This window comes from Panthera uncia, chromosome F1, assembly GCF_023721935.1.
Source record: "Panthera uncia isolate 11264 chromosome F1, Puncia_PCG_1.0, whole genome shotgun sequence".
Lineage (NCBI taxonomy): Eukaryota > Metazoa > Chordata > Mammalia > Carnivora > Felidae > Panthera > Panthera uncia.
Window position 1 is genome coordinate 62,610,712 of NC_064813.1, and position 27,910 is coordinate 62,638,621.

Below are 27,910 nucleotides of genomic sequence, written 5' to 3' on the forward strand. Positions count from 1 at the left end.
GGTCACGATCTCGCGGTCCGTGAGTTCGAGCCCCGCGTCGGGCTCCGGGCTGACGGCTCGGAGCCTGGAGCCTGTTTCCGGTTCTGTGTCTCCCTCTCTCTCTGCCCCTCCCCCGTTCATGCTCTGTCTCTCTCTGTCCCCCCCCCGCAAAAAAAAAAGAAAAAAGAGTTGAAAAAAAAGAAGTAGAGTAAGCCCATTTTAGAATCATATTACGACTCATTTAGAAAGTGTTATTATTACTTATTACTCATATCGATACTAAAAGAGTAACCCGGGTCCTTCGCACCAGAAGGAAAGGCAAATGGGGTCAGTTGAGCACAGTGCTGGTGGTGGTGGGGTCGGAAGCTTCGTCCTGAGCGGGTAGAGCAGGAACGTCCTTCCTCGTAAGAAACTGACTCACCCGAATGCCTCCCAGTGGAGACAGAGAGGTCCGTGGAGCTGGCTTCGGGGCCTCACAGGCCACTTTCCTCTCGTGCTCTGGGAGGATCGCAGGGCATTTTGCCCAGACTCAGATTAGCCCGTGGTTCCAGCCTTTGCCTGGGTGACACGGGCAAAGTCACCGGGGAGCCACGGCAGAGCGGTTCCTCCAGCGGGAAGAAAAAGCTAAGGTTAGCGAGTGAGGATGAGCACGTGGAAGCTGAGTGTTGGAGGGAAAGCTTCAGAGAAGCTTCTCGGGGCTGAGTTTGTGTGATAGGAAATATTCCTATTTGATGAGGCATTAAAAACAATTTTTTTTTGGAATGGTTATTTACTTTTGAGAGAAAGAAAGAGAGAGACGAAGAAGGTGCGTGCAGGGGAGGGGCAGAGAGAGGGAGACCCAGAATCCGAGGCAGGGTGCAGGCCGCGAGCTGTCAGCGCAGAGCTGGATGCGGGGCTCGAACCCACAGACCACGAGGTCATGACGTGAGCTGAATGAAGTAGGACGCTTAACTGACAGAGGCAACCAGGCACCCGCCCCACCCCACCCCCGCCCCGCCTCCTTTATTTAAGTGCAGGAAGATGCCTTTGCTCCCTGGTCAGGTTCCCATGGTGGGGGAGACAGCGTTTCTGCCATAAATCAGGCCGGGCCGGCCACGGCCTTTTCTCAAACAGGGCAAGGGCACTGGGGCTTCTGGGACGTCGGTGGGACTCTCGAGTAGGGTGGGCCCAGCGCTGTGGGAGAGCCCCTCTCGCTATGCTCCAGCGGGGTGGCAATAGCGAAGACAATAGGCCAGACTTTTGTCCTTCACAGGGAGTTTCCCAAGTCACCGAGGCCTCACGACAGCCCTGCAGCTGGCAGGAAAGGGGTTTTTATTTCTAAGCTGCTGCAACAGTCTCAGAGAGAAAAAACGACCCCGCGACAAAAGTGGCAGGGCCGGGAATAGAACTTATGCACCTTGTTGCCACATCCTGCGTTTCTGGTTTGTCACTGCATTTATGTGCTGCAGAAGGAGTCGTGGGGGAAGGGTGTGGGGCCCAGGCTGGAGGAGACACAGAGGGGGTGGGGGGAGGTGGCAGCCTGCCTTCTCCCCGGGGGACATTCTGGGCTGTGTGGTCCTCTCTTGCCCAGTTGAGCCGCCCCTGGGGCTGCCATGGGGAGGGCCCCAGGGCTGAGGCCAAATGACAGAGCAGGCTTCTCGCGTGCCTGTGGCCTTCTTGAGTGTCCTGACTGTCCGTTGTCCGCAGCTGCTCTCCCTGCAACCCCCAAGGCTCCTGGCTCTGGCCTGGGGAGGCGAATAATGGCCACATGGATATCTTCTGGAAGCATCTGAGTTCCTGGTCCTGGGGGAAGAAAGGATGGGGTGTGGGTTGAAGAGAGCACAAAGGAGCGGGAGAAACCTCAAAGGCACAGGGCCCAATCTTGGGGAAGCCTTGTTGGGCGCCCGGAAACTCAACGTATGCTGCAGAGACCCCTACTGGGGAGAGATGTAATTACAACACGGTTCCGCGCTTGCGCAGACACACAGGGCCTGCAGCAGGTCCGCGCAAGGGTGGGAACCCAGGCTTTGGGGCCCAAGCCACTGGATTTGGGTCTTGGATCAGTCACGCAATGGCTGAGACTCTGGGCAAGTTACTGGAAGCTCTCTGAGGCTGTTGAATGGAATAGGCACAAAACCTCCCCTATCTATCTTGTAGGGTTGTTCCGGGGGAATCAAAGCATACGAAGCGGGCCCCCTGGGTGGCTCAGCCGTTAAGCGTCTGACTTCTGCTCGGGTCACGATCTCGTGGTTCATGAGTTCGAGCCCCGCTTTGGGTGAGCCCTGCTTTTCTCCCCACCCCACCCCTGCCCCTCATGGGATTCTCTCTCTTTCTCTGCTCCCCTCGCTCACTGGTGCCCTCTCTCTCTCAAAATACAGTGGCCTCTCTCTCAAGGCCACTGACTTGGCCTTAAAAGCTCAAAGCTCTCCAACAGACGTGGGCAGATTCGGCCTCTGTCTCTCCCTGTGCGTACTCAGGGTGGTGAACCACCTCGGTGTCAGTGCCTCGTGCCTTCTGCCCGGTGAAGGGAGCGCCCAGGGTAGCTCTGCAGTCTTCCCTTGGTGAGTTTTGTACACGCAGCGCAGCTGGGCCGGCCCCGTGTCGCACCGAGCCCCAGGATCGGTGACAACGGACACTGCATCTTCACCCTGACTTGGGTGGCAGAAAGCAGAGGAGCCTCTGTGGCCTACAGCCGGATGCCTCTGGGACCCCGGACCGCTGTGTCCCGCGGAGGGTCTGTCCTCGGTGTCTCCTTGAGGCCCCGGGGACAGTGCCGTGGCCTCACTGCGCGGTCCAGGACGGTAACAGCGGCTCCCTCCCCATCTCAGCGCCGCCCTTGTGTGCAGGTACCTGGCCCCCCGGAGCACACGCCCTGTGCCGCAGCTCTGGAGGGGACGGAAGGTGGAGGACGGAGTCCTGGTCCTGTGCAGGCCCTGGGGAGAGGGGCTAACGCCCTCGAGAGAGGGCGTCTGGGCCAGTGTGGTCGGGGGAGAAGGAGGAGAAGGCCTACGGGAGCCAGTGGGGAGGTTGGAGGGGTTTGGGCAGGAGGCGCTCGGAGGTGGGGGGTGCGGGGGGGTTGCTGGGCTGCCCTGAGTGCGTAGGGAGACCCCGGCACTGAAGCTGTGGTTTTCTGTCTGTCTGCAGGGCCAGGGATCCTGGGAGGGGACACGGTCGGGGAGACAGTGTTCGGTAGGTATCCCTGGGGAGTCGGCCACTCGGCCCCTGGAGGTCCCAGCCGGGCAGGAAGTGGAAAAGGTTACCCGGAGCTCTGGACAGCTTGTCGCTGTTTTGCAACCAGGACCCGGAGGCAAACCAATCCTGGCTGCTGGGACTTAGGGACCTTACAGCGAACGACTGTGTGTCCTCTCTGCAGATCAGGTCCCCAAGGCTGCAGGGCCCTGGCCCCTCCGGAGCCTGGATGACTCTGCCTATTTGTCAACGCCACCAAGGATTTCACCCTGCGGGTCTGTGGTGAGGGGGAGGCGGAGGGCTCACATCTGAACTTTGACCTTTCCGCTCTGCCCTGCCTGACCAGGCCAGAGTCTCCTCAGAGCTCAAACTCTTCCTTTCGCGCACAGAGAAGCTGCGGGAGCCTGATATCGCTGCCAGTTCCCGGGTGGCGAAGGGTGGGGCCCGCTGTGTCCCCCTGACGGGCTCCCTGCGACAGGCCGGAGAGGACGTGCGGTACAGTCGGGCCCCGCTCGGCCGGGTGGCGGGGGTGGGGGACCACTCTCAGCGTCACCTGGACTTCTGGGGTCGGCGACAGCTATCGCTGCTCGGCCAGGAACCGGTCAGTCAGAGCTCAGGCTCAGTCCCCACCAGGCCCCTCTGCGCAGGTAACCCCCTCCTGTGAGCCCCCTCCTTGACAGCCTGGGCCTAGGTGCTTAGCATCCCGACCTGGCTTCCTGGGGACTCCAGGGGTGGTCGAGGAAAAGGCGGGCGGGATCACTGAGAGCAGTGAGTGTCTCTGGGGTGGCAGGAAAGGACGGTTCTGGTGCCATCACCCCAGGGCCTGCTGTCCCGCTTCTGTCTGTCAGCCCCAGACCCTGCGCTTGGCTCACTCCTGGGTCTCCCCCGGCCCACCCGCTCCTGCAGACCCACTGAGGAGGAGCCCCAGACCTTGGCCGCGTCCTCAGAGAAGCCTGGAGCTGCTCTGAGAGGGAGATCCAGGCTGTGGCTCCTCTGGCATCCAGGACGGCCTCCCCCGGTGTCCACAGGCCGCTGCGGGAAACCGCTTCGGTCCACATTCTGTCCCTCTCTCCTCTTCTTGGCCGACTTCTGGACGTCTCTCCGCTCCCTGTCTCTGAGTCCCATGCTCCCCCCACCGAGCCAGCCAGGCGCCCCCCGAAAAATTAGAAGGTGCCTGTGTTGTTGGAGGCTTCGAGGAGAGGTCTGGATACATCGCCACCCCTCTGGGAGCTCAGTCACAATTGTTACAGTTCGCCCCTAACCCCACGAAATGACTTGAGCGGGGACTGAGCGAGTTGTACGAGAGCCTTTGTCCGTGTCTGGCTTCTCCATTGAATGAGACCAACGCTCATTCTTAGTTCCTTCTGTGTCTCCAATATACAGCATGGAATAGGCGTGAAACATGCGACTCTGATGTGTATTTAGGGAGCAGCCTGTGCTGGGTGTGACAGGACCCAAGGACACATGGTCACGGGTTGCAGATGCTAACATTCTCCCGGCCCTTCCAGGGCGTCCGGAGGGCAGTCCACCTCCTTCCCCCTGATTCGGCTTCCTTAAGGGGCCTCCAGCCCACCCACACTTCTGACTTCTTTTCTTGGAAATCCCTTCCCCTGTCTGCCTGTCTTCCATTTCTTCTCTTTCCTTCCTTTTACTCCAGTTCCTAACCTGTGGTCATTGTTTCATTCAGCCTCCTTCCTACTTTGCTCCTTGAAGAAAGAATTTCTTCTCTTTTTGGTCCTGGGACCTTTGCTGATTGGATACATTCGACCTTGACACGTGGAGAAGTCAAGAGGAATAATGTGAGGAGGGGGTCACCCTGTGAGACACAGACATGAGTGCCACCTGCTGCCGACATCTCCCGGTGAGAGAGGGACACCAATCCCGAGTAAGACATAAACCCTATTTCATTTGCAAACGGAGTTCGGAATCGCCAACAAGCTGTGACATAGCTTCGGTTTAAAACAACCTGTTCGGGGGCACCTGGGTGGCTCAGTCAGTTAAGCATCCAACTCTGGATTTTGGTCCAGGTCACGATCTCACATTTCGCGAGTTCGAGCCCCACGTCTGCACTGACAGGGCCGAGCCTGTTTGGGATTCTGTCTCTCCCTCTCTCTCTCTGTCTGCCCCTTCCCTGTGCTCTCTTTCCCTCTCTCTTTCAAAATAACTGAACTTAAAAAATAAAATAACCTGTTTATGTTTTGTTTAATCTTATTTTATTTCATTATTATTTTTTAATGTTGATTTATTTTTGAGAGAGCCAGAGCACGAGCGGGGGAGGGGCAGAGAGCGAGGGAGACACAGAGTCCGAAGCAGGTTCCGGTCTCCGAGCTGTCGGCACGGAGCCCGACTCGGGGCTCGATCCCACGAACCGTGAGATCGTGACCTGAGCCGAAGTCAGACGCTCAACCGACTAAGTCACCCGGGTGCCTCTGTTTAATCATACTTTAAAGTGTTCAGAAAGAGAAGAGGGCTTATTCATTTTAGAAAAGTCGAGCGTTTGAAACATAAGAAGGTTCATGAAGTGATTAAGTGTTGTGAATATGTGTGTTCATCTTCTGTTAACATTGAAGGAAATGGGCCCAGAGGCAACTTCAATTTTATCTCCTCGGAGCAGCCTTTTGACCACCTTACTTAAGCAAATCTTTCCTCTTATTCATAATCGTTGTACTCAGCTCAGTTTGGTCAAATTATCACAATCCGTAAATAAATACTTATTTGTTGGTCTTTTTGTTTACCGTCTCTTCTCCCCCGCAAGACGCTCAGCCCCATGAGGACAAGAGCTGTATCTGTTTAACTCACAACTGCAAACTCAGAGGGCAACAGAGTGCTTGGCTTGTGGCAGATATTTCAGTGTTTTTTGAATGAATGAATAACCAACGGATGAGAGTTGAGAACATTTTGTCTTAAGTTCAAAGACTGTCAGGTGTCGTAAAAATCTGGGACCTATACCATTGTGTGTGTAACCGTGTGTGTTTTCTTTCTGCTTTTGAAAGAAGGAAGGAAATGGAATCCTTATCCTGAAATATCCTTCATAGGGGCCAAGGTCAGGCCGTCCTCAGGCAGCCACTTGAGCATTGAGATTATGCTGAGTTGAAAACATAGGCCCAAAAGACTGGGGAAGAAACTTTGAACTCCCCCCTCCCCCACCAAAGAATTTTTTTTTTTTTTTTTTGAGAGAGAGAGGGCACAAGTGAGCAAGGGGCAGAGAAAGAGAGAGAGAGAGAGAAGTAGGGTTCCCCCCGAAGCAGGGCTCGAGCTCACCCAAAGTGGGACTCAGGCTCAGCCGACTCTCCCTTACCAAAGGATTTAGACAGAGGACCTGTTCCAGGAAGAGAACCATTAGCATAGAGGGATACAGCATAATATGACCTAGGGGTGGCACACAGGGAGGAACTTGGTTAGCAAAGTCTGTGAGAATTCTTCTCTGTGTCCCATTGTTTCTGTATGGGCCAGCAGACATCTGTTTACCCAAAATTTACTCTTTTTCATTTTTCTGTGAAGTGACTTCCTTCCCTTTGAAGTCCCAGACTCCTATCCCCTTCTCCTTATTTCCAGATGGCATAGATACCTCATTTTGCCTGTCTTTGGAATGTTCCATGCACATATGGATTCTCTGTATGTACCAAATTAAGTTAGATTTTCTCCTGTTAATCTGCCTCCTGTCAGTCTGATTCTTAGTCCAGCTGGAAGGACCTCGAAGGGCAGAGGGAATTTTTCCTTCCCAACACCTTCTAAGTAGTTTGTCGGCGGCTAGCCTTGACACCCTATAATCGGTTTCTTCCGCTGAAGTTCTAGAAGCACCACTCCTTTGGTCCAGATACACTGACTTTCTTTCATGTCCTCTCACCATGTCGAAGGGTCATGGCACAGGCTCCGCCCTCTGCCCTGGCTCTGCTTTCCTGTAAGTAGCTCTTACTCCCGGCAGATCTCAGCTCGATCATTGCCGTGTGGGAGAAAGCTTCCTGGATCCTGGCAGCACCCCTGGTACAGGTTACCACTGCACCATGCATCTTTCTTTCATACAAGTCATTGCCTCTGCAGTGGTATTTGAAGAATAATTTGACTCTTGGCCTCTAAAAAGGAAACTCTTTTCCCTCTCTACCGCACCAGCTAAAGGAAGCCTTCTCTGTTCTTTTCTGCTCAAAGCGAACACATCTGGCACTAAATTTTGCGTGGCTCTTTCACCCACACCAACCGATTCTCCAACACCAGCTAGGAGTCCTACAGTTCAAAAAACTTTTGATACTATCAGCGTCAGACCTGACAAGTCAAGGGCTCAGTCCCAAGAGACCGGCTACTTCAGAGGCCAGTGGCAAGTTTGGGCGTGCCATACTTCTGACCAGCCCACGGTGGTCTAAGGGTTCCCACAACCCTCTCCTAGGAGTCAATAATTTGCTAGAATGCTTCACAGAACTGAGGAAACACAGTCTTTGTATGGAGGTGTCATTCGGTGGGCATGATCGATTAATCGTTGGACATTGGTGACAAAACCTTATCTCCAGCCCCTCTCCCATCCCTGGATGTTGGGATAGGAGGTGGGGAATTTAGGGGAAATGGGGTTGAAGCTCCAACCCTCTAATCATTTTGTTGGTTCCTCTGGCAACCAGCCTACACCCTGAGGCTATCTGGGAACCTTCAGCCACCAGTCACCTCATTAGCTTACAAAAAGACACTTATCTCTTTGAAGATTCCGAGGGTTTGAGGAGCTGTGTGGAAGGAAACTGGGAGGCAGACCAAATTTATATTTATTATTCTCTCTCAATATCATAGCCTCTCTCATTAGAATTAAGCGCCCTGAGGACAGAGACCTCTGTTTGGTCCCTGCTCTGTTTTCTGTGTTCAGCACAGTACCTGGTACTTAGTGATGCTCATTAAGTCCCGCTGAATGAGTCAGTAATAAATGCATGCATGCCTGGGTAAGTGAATACCTGCCTGACACCTTTTTCTCTCCCCAACCAGACTTTCTACATTTGAGAATCCAGTATCAGCAGCTCAGAAACCCCAAACCACACTGCTTTGGGTGCTTGCTGCCTTTGATGACTCTTGATGTGAAAGATGGCTTTCTGTCCTAACAAGCAGGCGGTTTCCTTTACCTGCTAGTTGAGCTCATGAGGCCAAGCCTTTTTCTGTACGTGGGTTTGGTAAAGGTCTTACTGAGGGTCCAGACTCCAGATCTATTGGTATTCCTGGGCTCATTTTGCCACTGTTTAAAAAGGGGGGCTAAGTCTAATTATTTCACCGTTTGAACCGGCTTAAAGGAGAGGGGGTGGGCACGGATGCATTCTGAAGCCTGGCAGTCATTACTCTCCCCTCCCAAGCTTCGCCTGCTCTAAAGCTACTCCACCCTCAAACCACCTTCTCTGAGGCAGAGTAATCTTTTCCTCTGATCATCACTGTCCTAGGGGCTTGTCTCTTCTTCTCACCTCATTCTTATCTGGAGGAGGCACTTTCCATCCTCCTCCACGGCACCCCGCCCCCAAGGTAGGGGTCTCAGACTTTCCCCTCAACTCCTCACAGTGGGTTACACCTCTTTATTCTCACTGAACATTTATTTAAAACTTCTTCCACTCCATTATGTAAGACATGATTTCTCCTTAAAGAACACTTGGAAAATGAAGATAAGCAGAAGAAAACTAAGCCACCTAAGATATCACTTGCCCCGCCCCACCCACCTCCAACCAGCGTTAATATTTTGATGTCTTTTCTTCTAAGCTTTTCCTTGCAGCGGTATTTTTAAAACATAGTTGTAATCATACCTCACATTAAATTTTACTTTCTACTTTTTTTCACTTGTGATGTTGTAGGGGAGGGAAAATAATCTCTATCCATTTCTGGGTTCTGTGGCCGAGACCCTCCACCTCTCGTACCAAAAGATTAACAAGAGAAAAACAAACAGAAGTTTAATAACGTATATACAGGGGAAATACCCAGGATACTGAATAAAACTCCCCCAAATGGCCTAAGCCACCATCATTAAATATCATCTTCAATTAAAGGCAACAGAAAGATGTTTTGAGGGAGAAGCCCTTTACGGGAAATTAGCAGGAAAAGTATAATAAAGAGTATGGTTGTCCTGTAGATTTCAGTTGGTGCCTCCTCTGTTGATAAGATTCTTTTGTAATTCAGAGCCATCCTTCTCTTTCTGGTACAGGAGGGAGACACCTGTACAAATGGAGCTTTCTTTTATAGATGTAATTGTCCCTTACAAAAAGGACAAAAGATCTTCTCTGTCTGCGCTTTCTTAAAAATAATCAGCTCAAAATAATCCTTATGCTCAAGAAGCATACTTTGAGGTGGCACATTCAACGACCCTTCAAAGTCAAAGTCATAACATTTTCTAGTTTTATAGCCCGTAATTCCTAATGTCCCTGTTCACTTCACCTTTCCTTGTGGGTAGACTCTTCGGTGGTTTCCAGAATTTCACTATAATAAATGGGAAAATAATGCATAATCTTTGTATGTAAATCTCACGGTGTCTTTTTGAGACAAGATGATTCTCAATCCCATTCTTTGCCAGGAAGCTTTTTTTTTTTTTTAAGTTTATTTTGAGGGAGGGAGGGAGAGAGTGTGTGTGCATGCTTGAGTAGGGGAGAGGCAGATAGAGAGGGGAGAGAGAATCCCAAGCAGGCTCTGTACTGTCAGCAGCGAGCCTGCCATGGGTACATGAATTCATGAATCGTGAGATCATGACCTGGGCCAAAACGAAGAGTCCAGCGCCTAACCAACTGAGCCACACAGGTGCCCCGGGAAGCATTGTTTCCAAGTTCTTTCAACACTTGGGGGAAAATAAATTCCCATTTCCCCCATCTCTTCCTGCCCCCTTTGATGTAAACCAGTGTTGAAATACACTTCTAGGTTCAAGATGGGCCACTTCTGTTCAAGGCACCACAGAAGCAAATCAAAACTTGAATACCTCTTGTGTCCCTGCAAATGTTCCACTTGATCAGAAACTCGGTGGCATTTCCAGTCAACCAACCTCCAAATGCCAAGCCAGCTTGGGACCTTCTCGCTCCAAACAAGGCTGGCTATGTGGCTCTAGTCAATCAGGTCTTTTCTATTTTTCTCTTCCTTGTTCTTTATTCTTTTTTTTTATTTTTTTATTTTTTTTCAACGTTTTTTATTTATTTTTGGGACAGAGAGAGACAGAGCATGAATGGGGGAGGGTCAGAGAGAGAGGGAGACACAGAATCGGAAACAGGCTCCAGGCTCCGAGCCATCAGCCCAGAGCCTGATGCGGGGCTCGAACTCACGGACCGCGAGATCGTGACCTGAGCTGAAGTCGGACGCTTAACCGACTGTGCCACCCAGGCGCCCCTGTTCTTTATTCTTTATCCTATAAAGGCTTCCTGCCTTCTACTCCATTGTGCGGTTCCCTGATCGGAGACTGCCCACTTCATGAAGTGTTTAATAAAGTTTGTTTGTATTACCTACTTTTTGTTAATTATTTTTTAACTCCAGTGCAGGGAAGCAGAATATACCACCTCAAAATGTGCCACTTTGGCATGTGGATTATTTGGAACTGTCATCAATCAAGACCCAGCAGGCTCAGGAAAAGCTTTTTGCCTCTCCAAATTCTAATTCTAGCAGAATTTAGGAAGGGGGTCTGTACCAGAGAGAGAGCCACGACCAGAGGTAATGTTTTCATCCAAGAGACTTCTCTACATGGCAGGGCAAACATTGTGTACAAAACATTTGCTCTTCTCATCCTCCTGTGAATCACCTTTCTCCCCTTTGAAATCCTAGACCCCTACCCCTTTCCTTAGCTCAGGATAGTATTAAAGCCTCAATTACCTGACTGGCTGGGTCTCATATTTTTATGTGGCCCCCGAACATATGAAACCAATTTTTTTTCACCTGTTAATATGACTTGTCAATCTAATTGTTATACCAGCCAAAGAACCTAGAAAGGAAGAAGTGAAAGTTTCTCCTCCCCTACACCAGACACCTCCCTTTTAAGGGCTGATCCTCTATTTTAATGCTTCTGTATCTTATCCAAGTTGATATGTAGGAAGTTAACCATTTTTTTCCCCTGTATTATTCCCTTCCCAAGCATCATCAGCCATATATGAATCTTGTACTCCATACCACGCACTTAATACTGGTTTCATATAATCCCACACTGCAAGCCCTATAATGGCTTTAGAAATAAGAAAATAGAAACACGAAATGAGAAAATGGTCTTTGGCAAAGGTCACTCTGCTAGTAAGGGCTTTTGACTCCAGACTGCTTGTCTCCAAAGCTATGCCGTTTCCCTCATGCTACACTTGGGAAGAGGGGGATCCACTCCTCTCTAGCCTTTTTTTTTAAATATCTATTTCTTGTGAGATACACACACACACACACACACACACACACACACAGAGTGCGAGCAAGGGAGGGACAGAGAGGGAGATATAGAATCTGAAGCAGGCTCCAGGCTCTGAGTTGTCAACACAGAGTCTGACGCAGGGTTTGAACCTATGAACCATGAGATCATGACCTAAGCCGAAGTCGTATGCTTAACTAACTGAGCCACCCAGGCGCCCCCACCCCTCTCTAGCTTTGAGTCCCCATCTTCCTCATCCTCTGGTGGATGATGGGTGGTGGAGGGGGCACTGCTTTTTTTTCTAGCTTTGGTTGTGTACGGCAGTTCCTCTTTGCCTCAATTTCAACATTTGTAGAGTGGACACAAATACCTAGGCCAGCTTGTCCTGTAGGAGTCATGTGAGGACCCATAGGATAAAACTTCACTTTACATGAAAGCAACTGGCTCCTTGCAAGAGATTGTGGGATGTGGAGGGGGGTGGGAGAGGGGCATCATAGAAAACTCACCTGTTGTTGGGATGTTCACCTTACTCAGGAAGTCCCTACCCTCCTAGCCAATTATGCCCTGTTTCCATGTTGCCTCTTCAAATGCTTTATAAAATTTGGTCTTTTCCCAAGTCCCTTGAGAAGAGTTTCCACTGCTTGTGAGTCACTGTGCTCCCCCAATCCGTGGGTTGCTTTCTTTTGAATAAAAGACATTAAACAACTGTTTTCGTTTTGTGATTTGGCAGTTCAGGCCCCCTCAGACCTGGAGCATCAGATCCCTTCCCACCATTTTCCTTCAAGATGCGTCCATAAATATATCAAAAATAACTATCCTCCTCCCCAAGTTTTTCATTTCATTAAAAAGGGAAACTCTACGAGGGGCGGGGATTCCATACATTTTATTTGCCAGACTGACCCGGCGGGGATTCTCAATAAATATTAGTTGAATGAATTACGCAACTTTAAATATTTATACATGATCACCTCTAGTTCCGCGTCTTTTATAATAGATTCGAAATGTGTCTTCAGGTTCAGTGTCTCCATTGAGATGGGCTTTTGTACAGCCCTAAGGCACGACCTTCTCACCTACAGCACGGAGTGTAAATAGAGCTGAGGCAGCAGTCCTTGTCTTCAGTCCAGACATACTTTAGAATTTCCATCCGGCCAAACTGGCTTCTCTGTCCTTGTGTACTCTGACCTCCAGGTCCTGTGGATCCACACTTGGCTCTCCGGTTATTGGGAACTTGTGGTGAGACCTGCTCCTAACGCCCACAGAAGTCATTCATGAGGAACCAATTCCATAAGGGCAGAGATCACACCTGACCAAAATCAGCGTAGGCTCAGCACAGTGCCAGGAATACGGTTAATGCGTTGGTTAGTGAATCCATTTCTGGCTACTACGTCTGCTTCTTCTGGAAATGTCTGCCATTCCTATATTCTTGCCCTTTTGGCTGCCAGACTCTAGGTCTACTCCTGACCTCCAAGCCCTAGAATGGGAGCTGTCATTCTTATGATGGACGCTGCATGTACATTTTGTGGAGACACTTCTAAGCCCCTTGCTTGGGGTTGGCTGATAAACTCACCATCACATTTCCAGGAAGAGATGGTTACCCATTCATGGTTTGAGGACATTTCTCAGGAGTGGATGGAATTAGGAACTCATCTGAAGGACCTCAAATCTGAAGATAGTCGCTCTGGAAGGAAGTCAGTAATTCATTCTTCCTTGATATTTCTGGTCAATTCAGTGATTTTTTTTTTTTTTTACCATTTTCTTTTTTTTTTTTTATGGTGAAAAATTTTATATTTAGATTTAGCCAGCTGGACTCAGTTTAGATGATCCCAATTTTGTTGGCAACATCCAAAACATCATAGTCGGGAGCCAGTCGAACATATGTTTCCTTTTCTCCATCAGGCCTGATCAGAGTGTTGACCTTGGCCACGCCAGTATCGTAGAGCTTCTTCACGGCCTGTCTGATCTGGTGCTTGTTGGCCTTGACACCCACAATGAAACAAGTGTGTTGTGTCTTCCATTTTCTTCTTCACGGCTGACTCGGTAGTCAGGGGGAGCTTGATGATGGCACAGTGGTCAAGCTTGTTTCTCCTGAGGCTGCTCTTCCCAGGATATTTGGGCTGCCTTTGGAGACGCGGTGTTTTGGGCCGCCGGAATGTAGGTGACGTGCAGATCTTCTTTTTTTTATGACTGTGGACACCTTTCAGCACTGCTTTCTTGGCCTTCAAAGCCTTTGCTCTGGCTTTGGCTTTGGGAGGGGCAGGGGCTTCCTTCTTCGCCATCTTCATGAGGCAGAAGCAATGCACTGCTGTTTAGTTGACGATCTCATAGGTAAATAACGTTGGTGTGTCTGGGGATATGGGTGTAGAGTGGGGCTCCTCCATCTGTTAGGCAGATATAAAGATCAGAGGTAGAGGTGGGAGGGCTCTGGATCCCACCAGAAGACCCCACCATCCCAGACACTCTTCCTAGCCAGGGTCACCCAATTATTACTTAAGTTCCAACCACATTTATCTTGTTGAATGCTTGATGAACTGCACTTTACTTCCAATAATCCTATTGCTTTCCTAAGTAAAGTGCTAACTAAGCAAAGTGCTTTGCCCAATCTCATCTTTTCTGATCTGGTTGGGAGGAGAGACAAGACAGTATCACTACTTCTTTGAAGCGTGATCTGTGAAGGATTAAGCTTTAAAGCTTAGCACGTTAGTAGTCTGACTAGGGAGAGGGTGCAGACACGATGCAACATAGCTAGACCAAAGAAAAGCAGCAGAAATTTCTCCCACCTCCGGCTTACTGGTGGCTCAGCAGCAAGCTGGCATTGCCTCCCCAGCCCTCTGAGGCATGACCCAAGCCTTGGACTTTTCTCAACCCAAATCTTCAGGATCCTGCTGATTTTCCCTAGAACTTCTTCTCTCCCTTTCTATTTGTTCCATATTACCCCATTCAACTCCTAACACATAGTTCTCATTTATTCTGTTTATTCTTGGGTAACCCTCAGCAAAGAGAATGGGAACATACCGGGGAAACGTTTAATACCAGAGAATACAAGATCTTTGGGGCCCAAGACATTTTTCGCTAAGCTTGAACCAGGAAAAAGGATGAGACAAGTAAGGTGAATCTCAGCTCTAAAGTTTCTTACCTTTTGAGGTATTTGCACTGAGAAATAAAGTGTTTTTTCTGGATTTTCCTCTGGAATAGTTTTCTATTAAAAAAAAAGAAGAAATCATAGGGTCAGCTGGACAAGGCCAAAGAGACACCCAGAGTCTAGAGAAGGGAAAGCAGAGATGGGAGAAGGGGCAAGAAGGAAGAGAGGTTCTGGACCAGGAATGGGGAAAGGAGAAGCTCTTGTTGGTGAGTGTTATTATAATTATTAATAACTTCTTTTCAAGAAGGCATTGCCTGATTTTTAAACTGTGCTGTATTTAAATAAGTTTAAAAATGTGTAAGATATAGAAGTCCTGTGAGCTATGAGCAGCCTAAGGTGATGGACGTATGATGGGGAATAATATTGTTAAAGTTGCAAGTAAATTTTTCCATTAGCCTGAAGGGTCCTTGGAGCAAATATGTGAGGATCACTGATGGGTCAAAACAACAGAACTACATTATAACTTAAACATCAGGCCAGAGTCACGCTTTTCTACCTGCCGTCCTTTGAAAGAGAAATTGGGCCAGTTGAGTGGCCCTTGTGAACTGTGGAGGGACGGGAGGATTCCATGGATCACATGGTGAGCATTACTGGCTGGGTCAGAAACAGAGGCCACCAAATCCTGCACAAGACAGAATTCATAAGGACTTGGGGAGACACATGGGGTTTCAAGGACTATACATCCTCATACCCATGTTACCCAAGTCCATGCAGAAATTTCAACTAAAGCAAGAAGGGCCTTAGAGAATAAGATCAGGCTCCAGGAAAGATAGAAAAAGGACTCACATCAACGCAAGTGATTGTGTCGTAAACTGGGGTCTCTCCGGACGGGGGGTGGTAGTTAGGAATTTCCTGATGAGTGTCCATTCCCTTCCTCTCTTCAATGGACTCTGAAAGTGAGGCGGGAGAGAATCAGGGCCAAACCTCCTTCCACTCACCACCCCCACCAGCTCACCCCCTGGAAGACCCACTTAAGGTTACTGCCATGCTGAGTCCCTACAACTGAAGGGTGTTTCAGGACATGGGACTCTCAGTGCTACACTCAGGGAGATCCCACGATGAACTGGTTACTCTCAGCACTTCACTTCCCAATTTTTGGGCCAAGTCAGCCAAAAGGGGAAGCAGAGCAAGTCAGAAATGCTTTCAGAGCTCTTTCAAGAGGGAAGAAAGATTTTGACATTTGCAATTTATACACCACCGGTGCTTAGGTCCCTCCCCAACACCCCACACGAACAGTATCAGTGGGAGCCTGAGGAAACAAATCAGCAGGGTTTAGGGATGCAGAGCCTGGGATATGGCATGGAAAGAGGCAGAGGCAGACTTCTCCAGGAGGAATGCATCTAGACTGGGGTACAGAGTAAAGAGAGGTCTCTGGAGTTGGTCCGGTGACGAGGGCCACAACGGGTTTGGGGCCTGTGACAAGGATGGGGATTGGAAGCGCTGATTAGAGTGTGCTGCTCTATGGGACCTCAGAGTTGGAGGCTGTCACCTCCCCGGGTCGGGGGAGCAGAGTCAGCAGTGTGGGGTTTGTGTCATCCGGAGAGCCAGCAAGTCCCTTTGGGGGAAGGGTAGGGGTGGCACTGGGGAGGGAACTGGGAGGAGTTTGGTCTTAGGGGAGGAGTTAAGGACTCCGGCACTCTCTTACTCCAGAACTAAGGAGTGAAGGTTGATTGTGTTCTCCTTGAGGACACAGAGTATGGCTTCTTCATTTCTGTATCCTTGGTGCCTAGTATTGAGCCTGGCACACAGCTCAACGTATGCTTGTTGAATAAACGAGGGGGCACACGCACGGGTGAGGCTGAAGGCAAAAAGAGTGTATGCTCTACCTTTTCTTTTTTCTCTCTGCATAATCAACAGAAACGGCATCAGTGCAAAGGCAATGATCAGCAACAGCACCCCCAGGGAAGCCAAGATCATGAACGATTCTGAGTCAGCAGCCGCACCTTTAAAGACAGAATAGGTGGAGGCACAGGGAAGGGAGAAGAGTCAGATAGGGAAAATGACCCAACTTTTGAGGCAAGTGCCACCTCCCTCCCAGTCTGGGAAGTTCCCGGGGGTCTCCAGTCTTCACGGGCTGTTCCCAAGGGGACCAGGGACTGAAGAAGGTATAGGTCCTGAGACCAGAGGCCCCTGGAGAGAGAGAGGAGAGAGAGTCACCTTCACAGAGCTTCCAGGCAAAGATGGGGTTTGAAGAGTTGCTGCTGATGGGGTTCCTGACCACACAGATGAAGATCGTGTCCCTTTCTCCCAGCCTCCAGGATATGGGGAGGATGGAGCCATTATGGGACTCATTGGCTGCCTGCCCCAGGGACTCCCAGCTGTAGGTCACATCCTCTCCTCCCTGGTCCATGAAGCATGTCAGATTGGTGAGACAGGTGCCATTCTCATTGTTCTGCAGACCCATGGTAACTTTAGGCTTTGATAGGTGTTCTGCAAAAGAGAAACAGACCACCAAAGGTGGAAACTATGCCTTTTCTGAATTATTCTTGTAGATCTCGGACTGAATCTCTGCGGTGCTATAGAGCAGAGAGGGAGCAGCAGTTCAGGGAAGAATTCTTATTCTTGTCTGGGAAGGAGCTACCTAGGTCTGCTTTCCCACAGCTACCTAAAAGCACCGATAGCAGTAGAAATAATAATAATACAACAAGAAAGCAGCTGCCATTTTCAACACACAGCTATACGGCCAGCCTTGTGCTAGATGCATTGTGGATGTGAGCTAATTTTATCTTTTCCAGAGGCTCCCCATTCTTCTGTCCTCAGGCTTCCTTGAAGCGACTTTCGCTTTACTCTCCGGGAGAGAATAGTGTGGGAATAATACCTCTGGTCCCCCCCCCCCCTTCTGCTCACTGTTCTCCCCTAGAGAATGAGCAATTTGCTCATTGATGAGATGGTGAGAGCCTGACATCCACCCTCTACATTTCTCTACTACATCTGTCTACTTTGCGCTGTTACGATTTCTGTTTAGATGTGGTTTGACCTTTTCCCCCTCCCCCAGCTAGTCTGGCCACATAATGCGTGTCTCCCTGATCCCCTCAATTATGTCCATATGGAGGGCCACCTGGCTCAAGGTCCATAGCCTACATCTTAAGGGCAAACCTGGAGGCCCATCTCCTGGCATCCCTTGTACTGTAGCTCAGTGAGTGAGACAACTATTCTTACAGCTGGTTGAGTCATTGTTTTGTAAGTTCATCTTCCCTGAGTGATCTAGAGTTGGGGGAAAATATTTCTCCTATCTAGCTTCGTCCGAAAAAAGAACTGATATTTTTATCTTCCTCCTGATTCTTGTGTCCGTTTCTCAATTGGTTGGCGTTGGTAGGGGAGAAGGTGTAATTGATGTTTATACACAAAAGTCTTTCTAAGATAGGGATCACTTTCTTCCTCATCACAGATACGGAAACGAAGTTTCACAGAGCTTAGGTAACCTGGCGAAGGCTATGCAGTTAGTAGGCAGAGCAGCCAGCATTTGGCTTGTGTGGTCGCTGTGTCCCACATCATCCATTGTCTATACTGCATTGCCTCTCACAGTCTCTGAACAGGAAGGAAACTTAGGGGTCAACTACATTCACTTCATCCATGCAAGAGTTCCCTCTTCCACATTCTTGCTAAGAGTTCATCCAACCTCTGCTGGAACAGCTCCAATATCAGAGTTTACCACTTTATGAAAACAGTCATCCACTTTGGGAACTGATTCTGCTCACCATAGACACGCAGCCTATACTCCTGGCTGAAGGAGTCTTTGAGGGAAGAGCTGTATATCACCATGCGGTAGTCACCAGAGTCATTCTTACTCAGTTTGCTGAGCTTCAGGGAGTAGTTTCCTTGTAAAAACTTCACCCTTTCCTTGTTATGACTGTGGGTCACTATGATGTTGGCTTGTCTGTCTGGCATTTTTGGCTCTATGGTGACGAGAGGGGTTGTGTTGAACGTCCAGACGATAGTGTCTATCTGAATTCCTGGGAGCTTCAGAGGGAAAGTCACAGACCCACCAAGGTTACCAACCAGCTCCTTCGGGGCTCCAGAGGTTGCTGGCCCTGCAGAGACAGAGAACCGTAAAATAAACCCATGTCCCTGCCCTTGTCACCAATTATTCGCCTGCTTTGGGTCCTGGGAAGGTCCTGAGAAACCCTGTGGAGCCAACCCAACCAACCTCTGGGAAACTCTTTGAAACCTCACTCACACGAAGGCACTGAGGTCAGAGCGCCTTGCCTGAAAGCAGTGACTGCAGGCGAACCCATCCCTTCCCAGAGACCTCAGTCTGGAAAGACCACACTCTGAGGTAGGTCATAAGGCCCAGCTCCATCCTTGACAAGTTCCCGTTAGGGGACAAGTGGGGAGCTTACTGTCCCCGTCCCCCAGACTCCCTTGGGAGAACTGATTTGGATGCAGAAGCACAGACCAGACACTGGGGAGGGAGCTCTAAGTTCCTAATGATAACAATATCTGGGAAACTTGGTCTTCTGTTTTAGGGTAGATTAAGGTGCATTCAAGATCATCCCTGAGTGAGGTTCTCATTGACCTGAATTTCAGTGTCCTTCGTTGAGTGGAAAGGCAAGGGGTGAGTTACTGGATGCTCTGCAGTATGTCCAGGGGCACCCGTGATCCTTACGTCCAACAATTAGGACTGGTAGTGAGGCTTATTTAACTCTTAAAACAATGCTTAGAGGAAGGATTCATATATATATATATATATATATATATATATATGGAACTTGAGCCACAATGAGGTTAAATGACTTGTTGAAATTACAGTCTGTAAGAGGGAAAGCCCACATCAGTACCCACAGGGTCGAGGTCTTATAGGTCACTGTTTACAGATGAGAGAACTAAATGCCAGAGGCTGAGAGAACTTACTCAAGGATCACGAATAGTGGTGAACCAAAACCAGAACCCAAAGCTTCTTAAAGGTGTTCTCCGTAAAAGCACAAAACCCAGTTTTCTTCCCTTCTGCCTCTTACCGTAATGCATCACGCTGAAATTTCTAAGAGAATTTTTATTAGTTCCATCATGGAAAGCACAAAAAGGAAAAAAAAAAAAAAACCGAAGAAAACCTTTTTAAGTCATCTCTCTGCCCAGTGTGGGGCTGGAACTCATAACCCCGAGATCAAGGGTTGCATGCTCTACCTACTGAGCCAGCCAGATGCCCCAAGAAAATCTCTTTCAAATCCAACAGAGCAGCCAAACTATAGGTTCCTGACCATTGTATTATAATGAGGTAACTGCTGGTCCCCATTATGACTTTTGTAGGCTGCTTGCACTTCTGCCGTAGTTGGTCCTTCGACCATAAAAATTATATTTTATGACCGCATTGGCATAACGATGAATTGTAATGCCAGCTGGATTCATTATTATATATTAATTGTTATCATTATACTTGCTTTTCTTCTGATTCTGAAATTAAAACTATCGTAGGTCCCGGGCACTGTGCCTCAGTGGCTCTGTATGATTGACCAAGCATCCGGGTTCTATTTCTATATGTTGCCATATTTTTTAAATCAAAGTAGAGTTTCATATTAGTTTTAGGTGTGCAACACAGTAAGCCAACAATTCTATACGTGACGCAGCGTTCCCTATGATAAGCATAGTCACCACCTGCCACCAGACTAAGTTATTACAATATTATTGACTCTAATCCCTGTCCTGTACTTTTCCTCCCTGTGACTTATTTATCTTATAGTTCAAAGTTTGTACCTCTTAATCTTCTTCACCTATTTCACTCCACCCCTCAACCTCTCTGGCAACCACCAGTTTGTTTTCTGTATTTATGAGTCTGTTTCAATTGTTTTGGTTTTTGGTTCCACATATCAGTGAAATCATATGACGTTTGTCTGTCTCTGTCTGACCTCTATCACTTAGCATAACCCCCCTGGGTCCATCCATGTGATTGCAAATGGCAAGATCTCATTCCTTTTCATGGCTTAGTAATATTCCATCATGTATATACATCACATCCTCTTTATCCATTCGTCTATTCATAGTCACTTGGGTTTGCTGCCACATCTTGGCTATTATAAATAATGCTGCAATAAACAAAGGGGGGGGGGTGTATGTATCTTTGCGAATTCGTGTCTTCATTTTCTTTGGCTAAATACCCAGTGGTGGAATTACTGGGTCATATGATATTTCTGTTTTTAATTTTTTGAGAAAACGCCATACTGTTTTCCACAGTGGGTGCACCATCGACATTCCCACCAACAATGTGCTAGGATCGCCTTTTCTCCACATCCTCACCAACACTTGTTATTTCTTGTCTTTTGGATCCTAGCCATTCTGATAGGTGGGAGGTGATACCTCAGGGCGGTAGATTTGCACTTCCCTGATAATTAGTGATGTTGAGCATCTTTTCATGTGTTGGTTGGTCATCCCTACGTCTTCTTTGGAAAAATGCCTCTTCAGGTTCTCTGCTCATTTTTCATTGGATTATTATTATTGTTATTTTAGCATTGAGTGTTACCATAATATCTTCTACCCCTGTGGCACCGCTGTAACTTATCCCTCTTCTAGTAAAATACAAATTCCTGTACTGGCCTCTCCAGATATCGAAAATGGCTGCACTATTTTTTCCATAGTCTCTGTTACAACCCAACTACTCTGACAGAGTTCCCAATATAGTTGCTATGTATTAAGGTTGAATCCGTGCCCAACCCTTGTTGTAAAGATTATGCCTAATACGTAAAACGATTCTGAAAACTTGGAATTTTGATCCCTTTGCACAGGGATCAGCAACCTATAATCCATGGGCCAAATGTGGCCCGCTGCCTGTTTTGGTAAAGAAAGTTCAAATTGAACACAGCCATGTTCTTGTGCTTACATAGTGTCTCTTGCTGCTTTTCCATTACCAAGGCTGACTTGAGAAGTTACAATAGAGATTATATCCTCTGCAAAGGCTAAAATATTGACTATCTGACGCTTTACAGCAAAGGTTGTCAGCTCATGATTGGATGAGAAAACCGAGATTCAAAAAAAAAACCTAAGTAACTTGTCCAAAGGCACAAAGCTAGTAGGTGATGATTTGTTGAGGATTTAACCCAATGTCCCCCCATTGGTTTAGTCTGAAGGCCCTGGGGCATTTGTGCCAGCTCTAGCCCTCTCCCCTTCATCAGCTCCCAGGAGGGCTCAGATGTCAACCCTGAAGACTTTGGGCCTCACAGATCCTGGTTTCCCCTTCATGTCCTTCGGTGAACTTCCCTCAAGCCCGAGCTGAGCTGCCGGTGCCCCAGAGTAAGGGAATCTGATGCCACTAAATGTTCACCTAGTCCCCCTAGTCCCTCGATCACAGTTTTGGGATCTTGACCAACCTTTTTTTTTTGGGGGGGGGGTAAATTTATGGCTTCTTCCCCTGGGTAAATGCCTTTTGGGGGGCTGATTCCTGTTCGAAACATTTCTGGCCCCTTGTCCCCATAATTTATCAGTCAGTGCATATATATTTTAGATCCATCAAGCCTTTATTAAATCATTATGTTAAATAATCTGATTTTTCAAAAAGCTTCTCCCCTGCATCTCTAATACTGAAGTAGGATGGTTTCCAGTGGCTTAACCATCTCAACGGGTGTCTAAACAGTCCCAGTACATGCAACAGACAAAGTCCATTTCGTTTTCAATTTTTGACTGATCAACTAATGTTTGTGTCCTTTTACTTCAACAATAAGGTGAATATTCTGCAGCCAAATGAAGGTCGGGTATCCCCTGGCCCTAAATAGGTGCAGTCCTGGATTTAGGGCACCTTTGACTAATATCATTTTCGCGTGAGGTCTGGGGGGAGATGCGTAAGCTGGGGAGGTGGCAAAATGCAAGGATGTGGCTTTAGTGGCTGTGTGCACCCATTTAGGCCATGCACGATTATTCTTCTCACTTGTTCACACATGTGGTTCTATTTTTTTCAGGCTGAATGTCAAGAGATGCAAATTTCGTGTGGCAATATACATAAAAAAATTCATTGCTCCTTGTCAGTATGAAATTGGAAGACCTCATGGTGCAAATTGCCCACAGGAGCCTAGAGGGAGTCTATCGTTCTACCTTAATTGTATCTTCAGGATGAAAAGACAGGTCATGAAAGAAGAAAGTGGTTCCATGCCATTCCCCAAATGTGAGTTGAGAGGCTAGGGGGCCGGGTGGGTGCGTCCTAACCAGTTTTATTTCCTCCTCTGTGGAAAGACCTTCCCAGAGTTTCACAACTCGGTTTTTCAGAGTTGGTGGGGGGGAAAAGGGATCCAGAAACAAGAGACTTCTCTTCTCAGTATGCCAAGACTGAACCGGAGCTTCGCGTTCTGTGGTTGGCTTTTCCACCTGCCCTGATCCTATCGAATTTTACCATGCCTAGGTAGGTCATGGTTTCCTCTTTCAGTCACTCCTTCCCCTAGCAAGGATTTATTTTGTTCCACATTTGTGCCAGGAGTTCCATATTTGTGTCTAGGAGCTGAGGATATAACTAGGGAGCAACTCCTCCTCATGGGGTCAGGAGATAGTCGTTAATTAACTACCTGTATGGGTTATAAAACGGGATGTAGCAGGCACTTGGGGAACCTACAGTAGGGAAAGTGAACTCCAGAGATTGAGTGGATACGAACACCCACCAAAAAGGCCCAGGAGGATTGGGCCTCAAGAGACTCATCTACCCTCCCACCTGGAGGACCGGCGCAGTGACTGTCCTAACTCGCCTCCTCCGCATCCACTTTACCCTTTCCTCATTTTGCAGCAGCTGCATGGGTTGGGTAAGACTGACAGGCGCCTAGCTCAAGGGGTAGCCTTCCTCTGGCATGGTAATGAGCTCAACAGTATCACGTGACCTGGGCTGACTCCTCAAAAAGGTCCAGGGCTTTTGCTCAAGGGCAGGATGACCCTATGATGCCGTGAGAAGACATGACGTCACTGACTACCGCCGGACAAGCAGCCAGCCTCCCTCACCCGACTCCCAGTTTACTTTGTACCCCACATTTTTTTTGTGCTTTATCCGTCTCTCTGCCCGTCCAAGTATTATTCAAGACCCATAAAGCCCTTCCCCGAGCAAGCCTCCACTTTTTTCTCACGTCCACCCCCTGAAATTTACCACACTTGATTTTCTACTTTAAAGTCCCCAGAAGGAGTTATTCCCCTGGGTGGTGGGTGAACGTACCATTTGTTGGCCAATAACTGGTCACCTGGTGGTGAGGTCCCGGGTCACACCCAGGGAGGGATGGGGATGGCCAGGCCGTATGGAACAGTGTGAAAGGGGTAGTGCTCTGGCCTAACGGGGAGCCAGGAGACCCGGGTTCATTCTGGTTCCTCTGTGATAAGCAACAAACACTCGGTATCACTCTTTAGCTCCTAAACTGGTTTAATGGGCATTAGGCTTTTTTATTTCTGAAAGTAACTCCATGAGATAGAGGTTACTAAAACTTCACCTTACTGATGAGGACACTGGGGCTCCAAGATGCTGAGTGATTTCCCCACGGCCCCGATCCGAGAAGTGGTGGATGTGGGACGAGAAGCTAGCGGGTCCTTCTGTCTCAGAGGCCTAAGCTCTTCACACGGCTGCCTTGCCACTGAGCACTTTGAGTTTCAGTGTTTTCAACTCTCATGGAGAAAAATAACCTTTATTTGCCAGAATTTGGGCTGGATGAAGGGGCGACATGGATTTGAAAGCATTTTGAGAAGTTCAGAGCCATCTGCCAACGGGGGGTGGGGAGGGAAGCCGTGTCTAGGAGACAGGCCTTGAGAACGCTTCTCATTTTTACTTCTCATTTCCCTAAGGATGGCTAGAAGCGAGAAACAGATTTCCCCAAACTTCTTTGGTTGGCTTCTCAGCAGGATGAACTTCTCAGAAGATGGTCTGGAGCCTAATGCTTTTGACCATTCACCGGCTAATTCACGGCAGAATGGTTATGCCCAATCACCCCGCATGGTAAGAACTCCCGCAGCAAACGTCCCCTGCCAACCTGCCTTTGGAGGTGGGGTGGGGGGGGGGGGAGCTGGAGCAGGAGGCCCTCTGCCTTCTGTCCCGGCCAAGATTCAGATGTTTTGACAGCAGGAGCATCAGCCCTAAGACACTGTTCACAACAGGAAGGGACAACAGCTCCTCCCCTTTGTCACGTACCTTTCCTCTGGGTTATCACTTCCTCCACCATAACCTGTTTCCCCCCACAAGACTTAAGAGATGAGTGGAGAAGGGGGGAGCTGGGTGGCTCAGTTGGTTAACGGTCCATTAGCGGTCCATTAGAATGTACCAGCATCTCATGGCATCCTCTTCATGGAAGCCAGAGCATCTCAGAGCCGGGAGAGACCTTAGCGACTATGAAGTCCTATCCCACCTCACAGATGAGGAGACTGATGCTCCCTCCAAGGGTCACGGTGACGTGTGCTCAATCAGTGGAGCCAGGACTCCCAAGGCAGGGCTTCCCAAGCTATGCCCCCGCCACCCCTGAGGCCGGTGGCAGCGCCTCAGGGTGTTTCTGGAGAGCTGAGAGAAGGGCCAGGGGGTGAGAGATGGGGAGGGGCGATGGGAAGGAGGCTGGGGAACTCTTCTTGCGACAGGGAGGCTTCCACGCCGTGCAGGAATTTACATGTTTGATTCTGCATAAGGTTGTGTTTCATAAAAGCAGACTGTTGCTTAAGAAAGAAAAACACCAATTTTGGAAACTACTGTTCTTTACCCAACTTCCCCTTACCTCATGTACCACAGAAAGAGGATTTTAAATCAGCACCATGTCTTAGGTACGTGAGACAGAGGTTGCCCCTCGGTCATCTACACCCCCACTCCCTCTTGGCTCTTCTGGTCTTTTTCAACATCTCCTCAATACCTGCTCACCCACGTTTTCTGTTTTCCTTTCTTTTTTTTTTTTTTTTTTTTTTTTTTTTTTTTGGAGAGGGGTGGTGGAGGGGCAGAGGGAGAGAGAGAGAATCTTAAGCGGGCTCCACGCCCAGCGCGGAGCCTGACGTGGGGCTTGATCTCATGACGGTGAGACCCTGACCTGAGCTGAAATCAAGAGTCGGATGCTTACCTGACTGAACCACCGAGGGTTGTTTTCCTTCTTTAAATTGTCTCCTCGGGGCGCCTGGGTGGCTCACTCGGTTAAGCGTCTGACTTCGGCTCAGGTCACGATCTCGCTCGCGGTTTGCGGGTTCGAGCCCCGCGTCGGGCTCTGTGCCAACAGCTCGGAGCCCGGAGCCCGCTTCGGATTCTGGGTCTCCCTCGCTCTCTGCCCCTCCCCCGCTCACGCCCTGTCTCTCTCTCTCACTCTCTTTCTCAAAAATAGAGAAACATCAAAAAACTTTTGAAAACATTGTCTCCTCAGCCCCGCTGTATCACTTAGTCCTCCCAAAATCTGTGAGGGAGAAGCGGACCATTGAGCCCATTTTCCAGATGAGAATCCTGAGTCCGCAAGAGCTGTTTCTTGGCCCCTCTGAACGTGGCCAGGGTGGTTCCTGTTGGTACATCCACATCCTGAACCTGGAGTGACCTGCTCTCTTCTTGGGCATCTTCAGTCCCTACCTTGGCCTCGGGTAGCTGGAGAGGTAAGGAATCTCAACAGCTCTCCTGGGGAAGATTCAGCTCAAATCCGCAATTACTGAGGGCTTCTCCGGGGTCCAGCGCATTGTCAGGCAACTGGGTGTGATGAAAAGAACACTAACTAGCTTTGGAAACCCAGTCCCTGCCCTACTTTTTAACGGCTGTACCACCTCGCCCAAGATACCTGACCTCTCCAGCCTGAGTTTGCCCATCTAAGAACGGAGGGTGATGACGTCTATCTCACAGGCTCACGAGGACACGGTGTGACAAACGCCTTGGACGTGCAGCAGGAGCGTAATACATGCGATTAGTACTGTACTTGTTTGGTACCTGGTATCTCATTTAAAACATCACAATAATTCTGCAAGTTAGGCTATGCGCTCGCGTACAGAGGCCGAGGACCTTACTCACGACAATACGACGAGGTCAAACCCGGGGGTCCTTGTCCAGGGCTGGCACTGCTTCCTCTGCCCTGCCCACTAGAGGCCCTAGGACAATCGTGGACTCCCTTCAACCACGGGGGGTGTAGCACCCAGTGCTGCCCACAGCTCGCGTTCCAGGTAAGCACCTGGGGGTTTGAAAAGCCCTGCTGTTTCCTCCCCCACTTCACATTTTTCAAGTTCCACTTCTGATTACTGTTTCTATTCAGGGAGCCGTTTGTAAAGCGAAAGCCCACGGTAGGACCACCTGCTTCGAGCCAGGAGCTTCCTAAAAGCATGCAAAATTCTAATGAACTCGGGGAAGGCGAGGGTCTGCTGATGCTGAACGTTCAGTGAGGCCGGGAAGGATTGGGAGCAGCGACCGACTGTGTGGTCTGGGGCAGGTCACCGCAGGAAGTCGTGGGGCGCCCACAAACGGACCACCTGTGCCAAGTCCCCAGAGGGAGACCTCATGGGGGTGCCCTGCAAGTTGGGTGACTGGAGAGATATTCCTAACTGATGGGGCTCCAGGTCCTTTCTGAGAGCTCTGAGGTTAGTAACATCTTCAGAGAGTAGAACTCTTGGGACCGGAGAAGCAACAGCCTCAGTCCTTCGTGTTAGTAAACATAAAGTGCCTACAGGAGGAGCCGCTCTTCTGAGTGGACACCGGTTGAATTGGCCTGGTTAAGAGAGAAAATTCAAATCTTTCCTGCCACTAACCTCCCTGTTATGCACAGTCACTGAAAATATCTTTCTAAGTATATTTAAAACCTATTTTTAAATATGTACTTCTAAATATTGAAAAAATATATACTTATAAATAAGGAAACATTCACCAGTACGCTCTCATTTTGATTTTAAAGTTGCCCTCCAAGGGAAGGAAGGCTGAGGCTCGGGGAAGATAACATCTTTTATTTAATTCATGGCAGAACACAGGTCTTTCTGATTTCCAGCACCCTTCCTTCAGCCCTTCCTTCCCTGGGACAGTCAGAAGGGGCGACGGTCCCCAGAGCCATTCTTTCTCCTCTCGTTTCTTCGTGTCCTCTGATTTAGAGGTCACGAGATGCAGAAAATAATATGAGATGAGGGAGCAGAACTTCCTGAGTTGGCCAGAGTCCCAGAGTGGACTCCAAAGCCTAGAGGTGTACAGGATGGGGAAGGCAGTCAGGAGAACAGGACGGTCTGGACTCACCCGGATGCTGGCAGAGAAGGACAAGGATGAAGCATGCTGGGAAAGCAAGCATGTTGTTGTCTGGATGTCAGTCACTCAAATGATTCCGCCTCCTTTGCACAGTGCACACACCTCTCCTTTAGCTGACGTTTTTATAGGAGGGACCGTGAAAGTGACATGTGACCATGAGCTGTCTCTAGTTGTTTTTTTTTTTTTTTCATGCTTGTTTCACTTTAGTTGTAGGTGG

The 27,910-nt window shown here is 48.9% G+C and overlaps 1 protein-coding gene and 1 pseudogene across 1 annotated transcript; both read right to left on the reverse strand.

Annotated features, from left to right (window-relative positions):
- Positions 1-12,295: 12,295 nt before the first annotated feature.
- On the reverse strand, positions 12,296-13,734 carry LOC125925595 (60S ribosomal protein L23a-like; annotated as a pseudogene).
- Positions 13,735-13,744: 10 nt separating this feature from the next.
- On the reverse strand, positions 13,745-27,879 carry SLAMF7 (SLAM family member 7). The gene is made up of 7 exons (XM_049634681.1): positions 27,685-27,879; positions 18,290-18,622; positions 16,749-17,021; positions 16,418-16,534; positions 15,378-15,481; positions 14,586-14,648; positions 13,745-13,830 (listed from the first exon to the last, which is right to left on the reverse strand). Exons 1-7 carry the CDS (start codon positions 27,734-27,736, stop codon positions 13,759-13,761), a joined length of 1,014 nt encoding a protein of 337 aa, XP_049490638.1. The 5' UTR covers positions 27,737-27,879; the 3' UTR covers positions 13,745-13,758.
- Between the last annotated feature and the right edge of the window lie 31 nt (positions 27,880-27,910).

Coding starts and splice junctions, on each gene's coding strand:
- SLAMF7 (XM_049634681.1), bottom strand. CDS start 27,736: ATGCTTGCTTTCCCAGCATGCTTCATCCTTGTCCTTCTCTGCCAGCAT. Junction 18,623..27,684: donor CCTTCTCTGCCAGCATCCGG/GTGAGTCCAGAC, acceptor CTGTCTCTGCAG/GGCCAGCAACCTCTGGAGCC. Junction 14,649..15,377: donor ACACAATCACTTGCGTTGAT/GTGAGTCCTTTT, acceptor TTTTTTTAATAG/AAAACTATTCCAGAGGAAAA.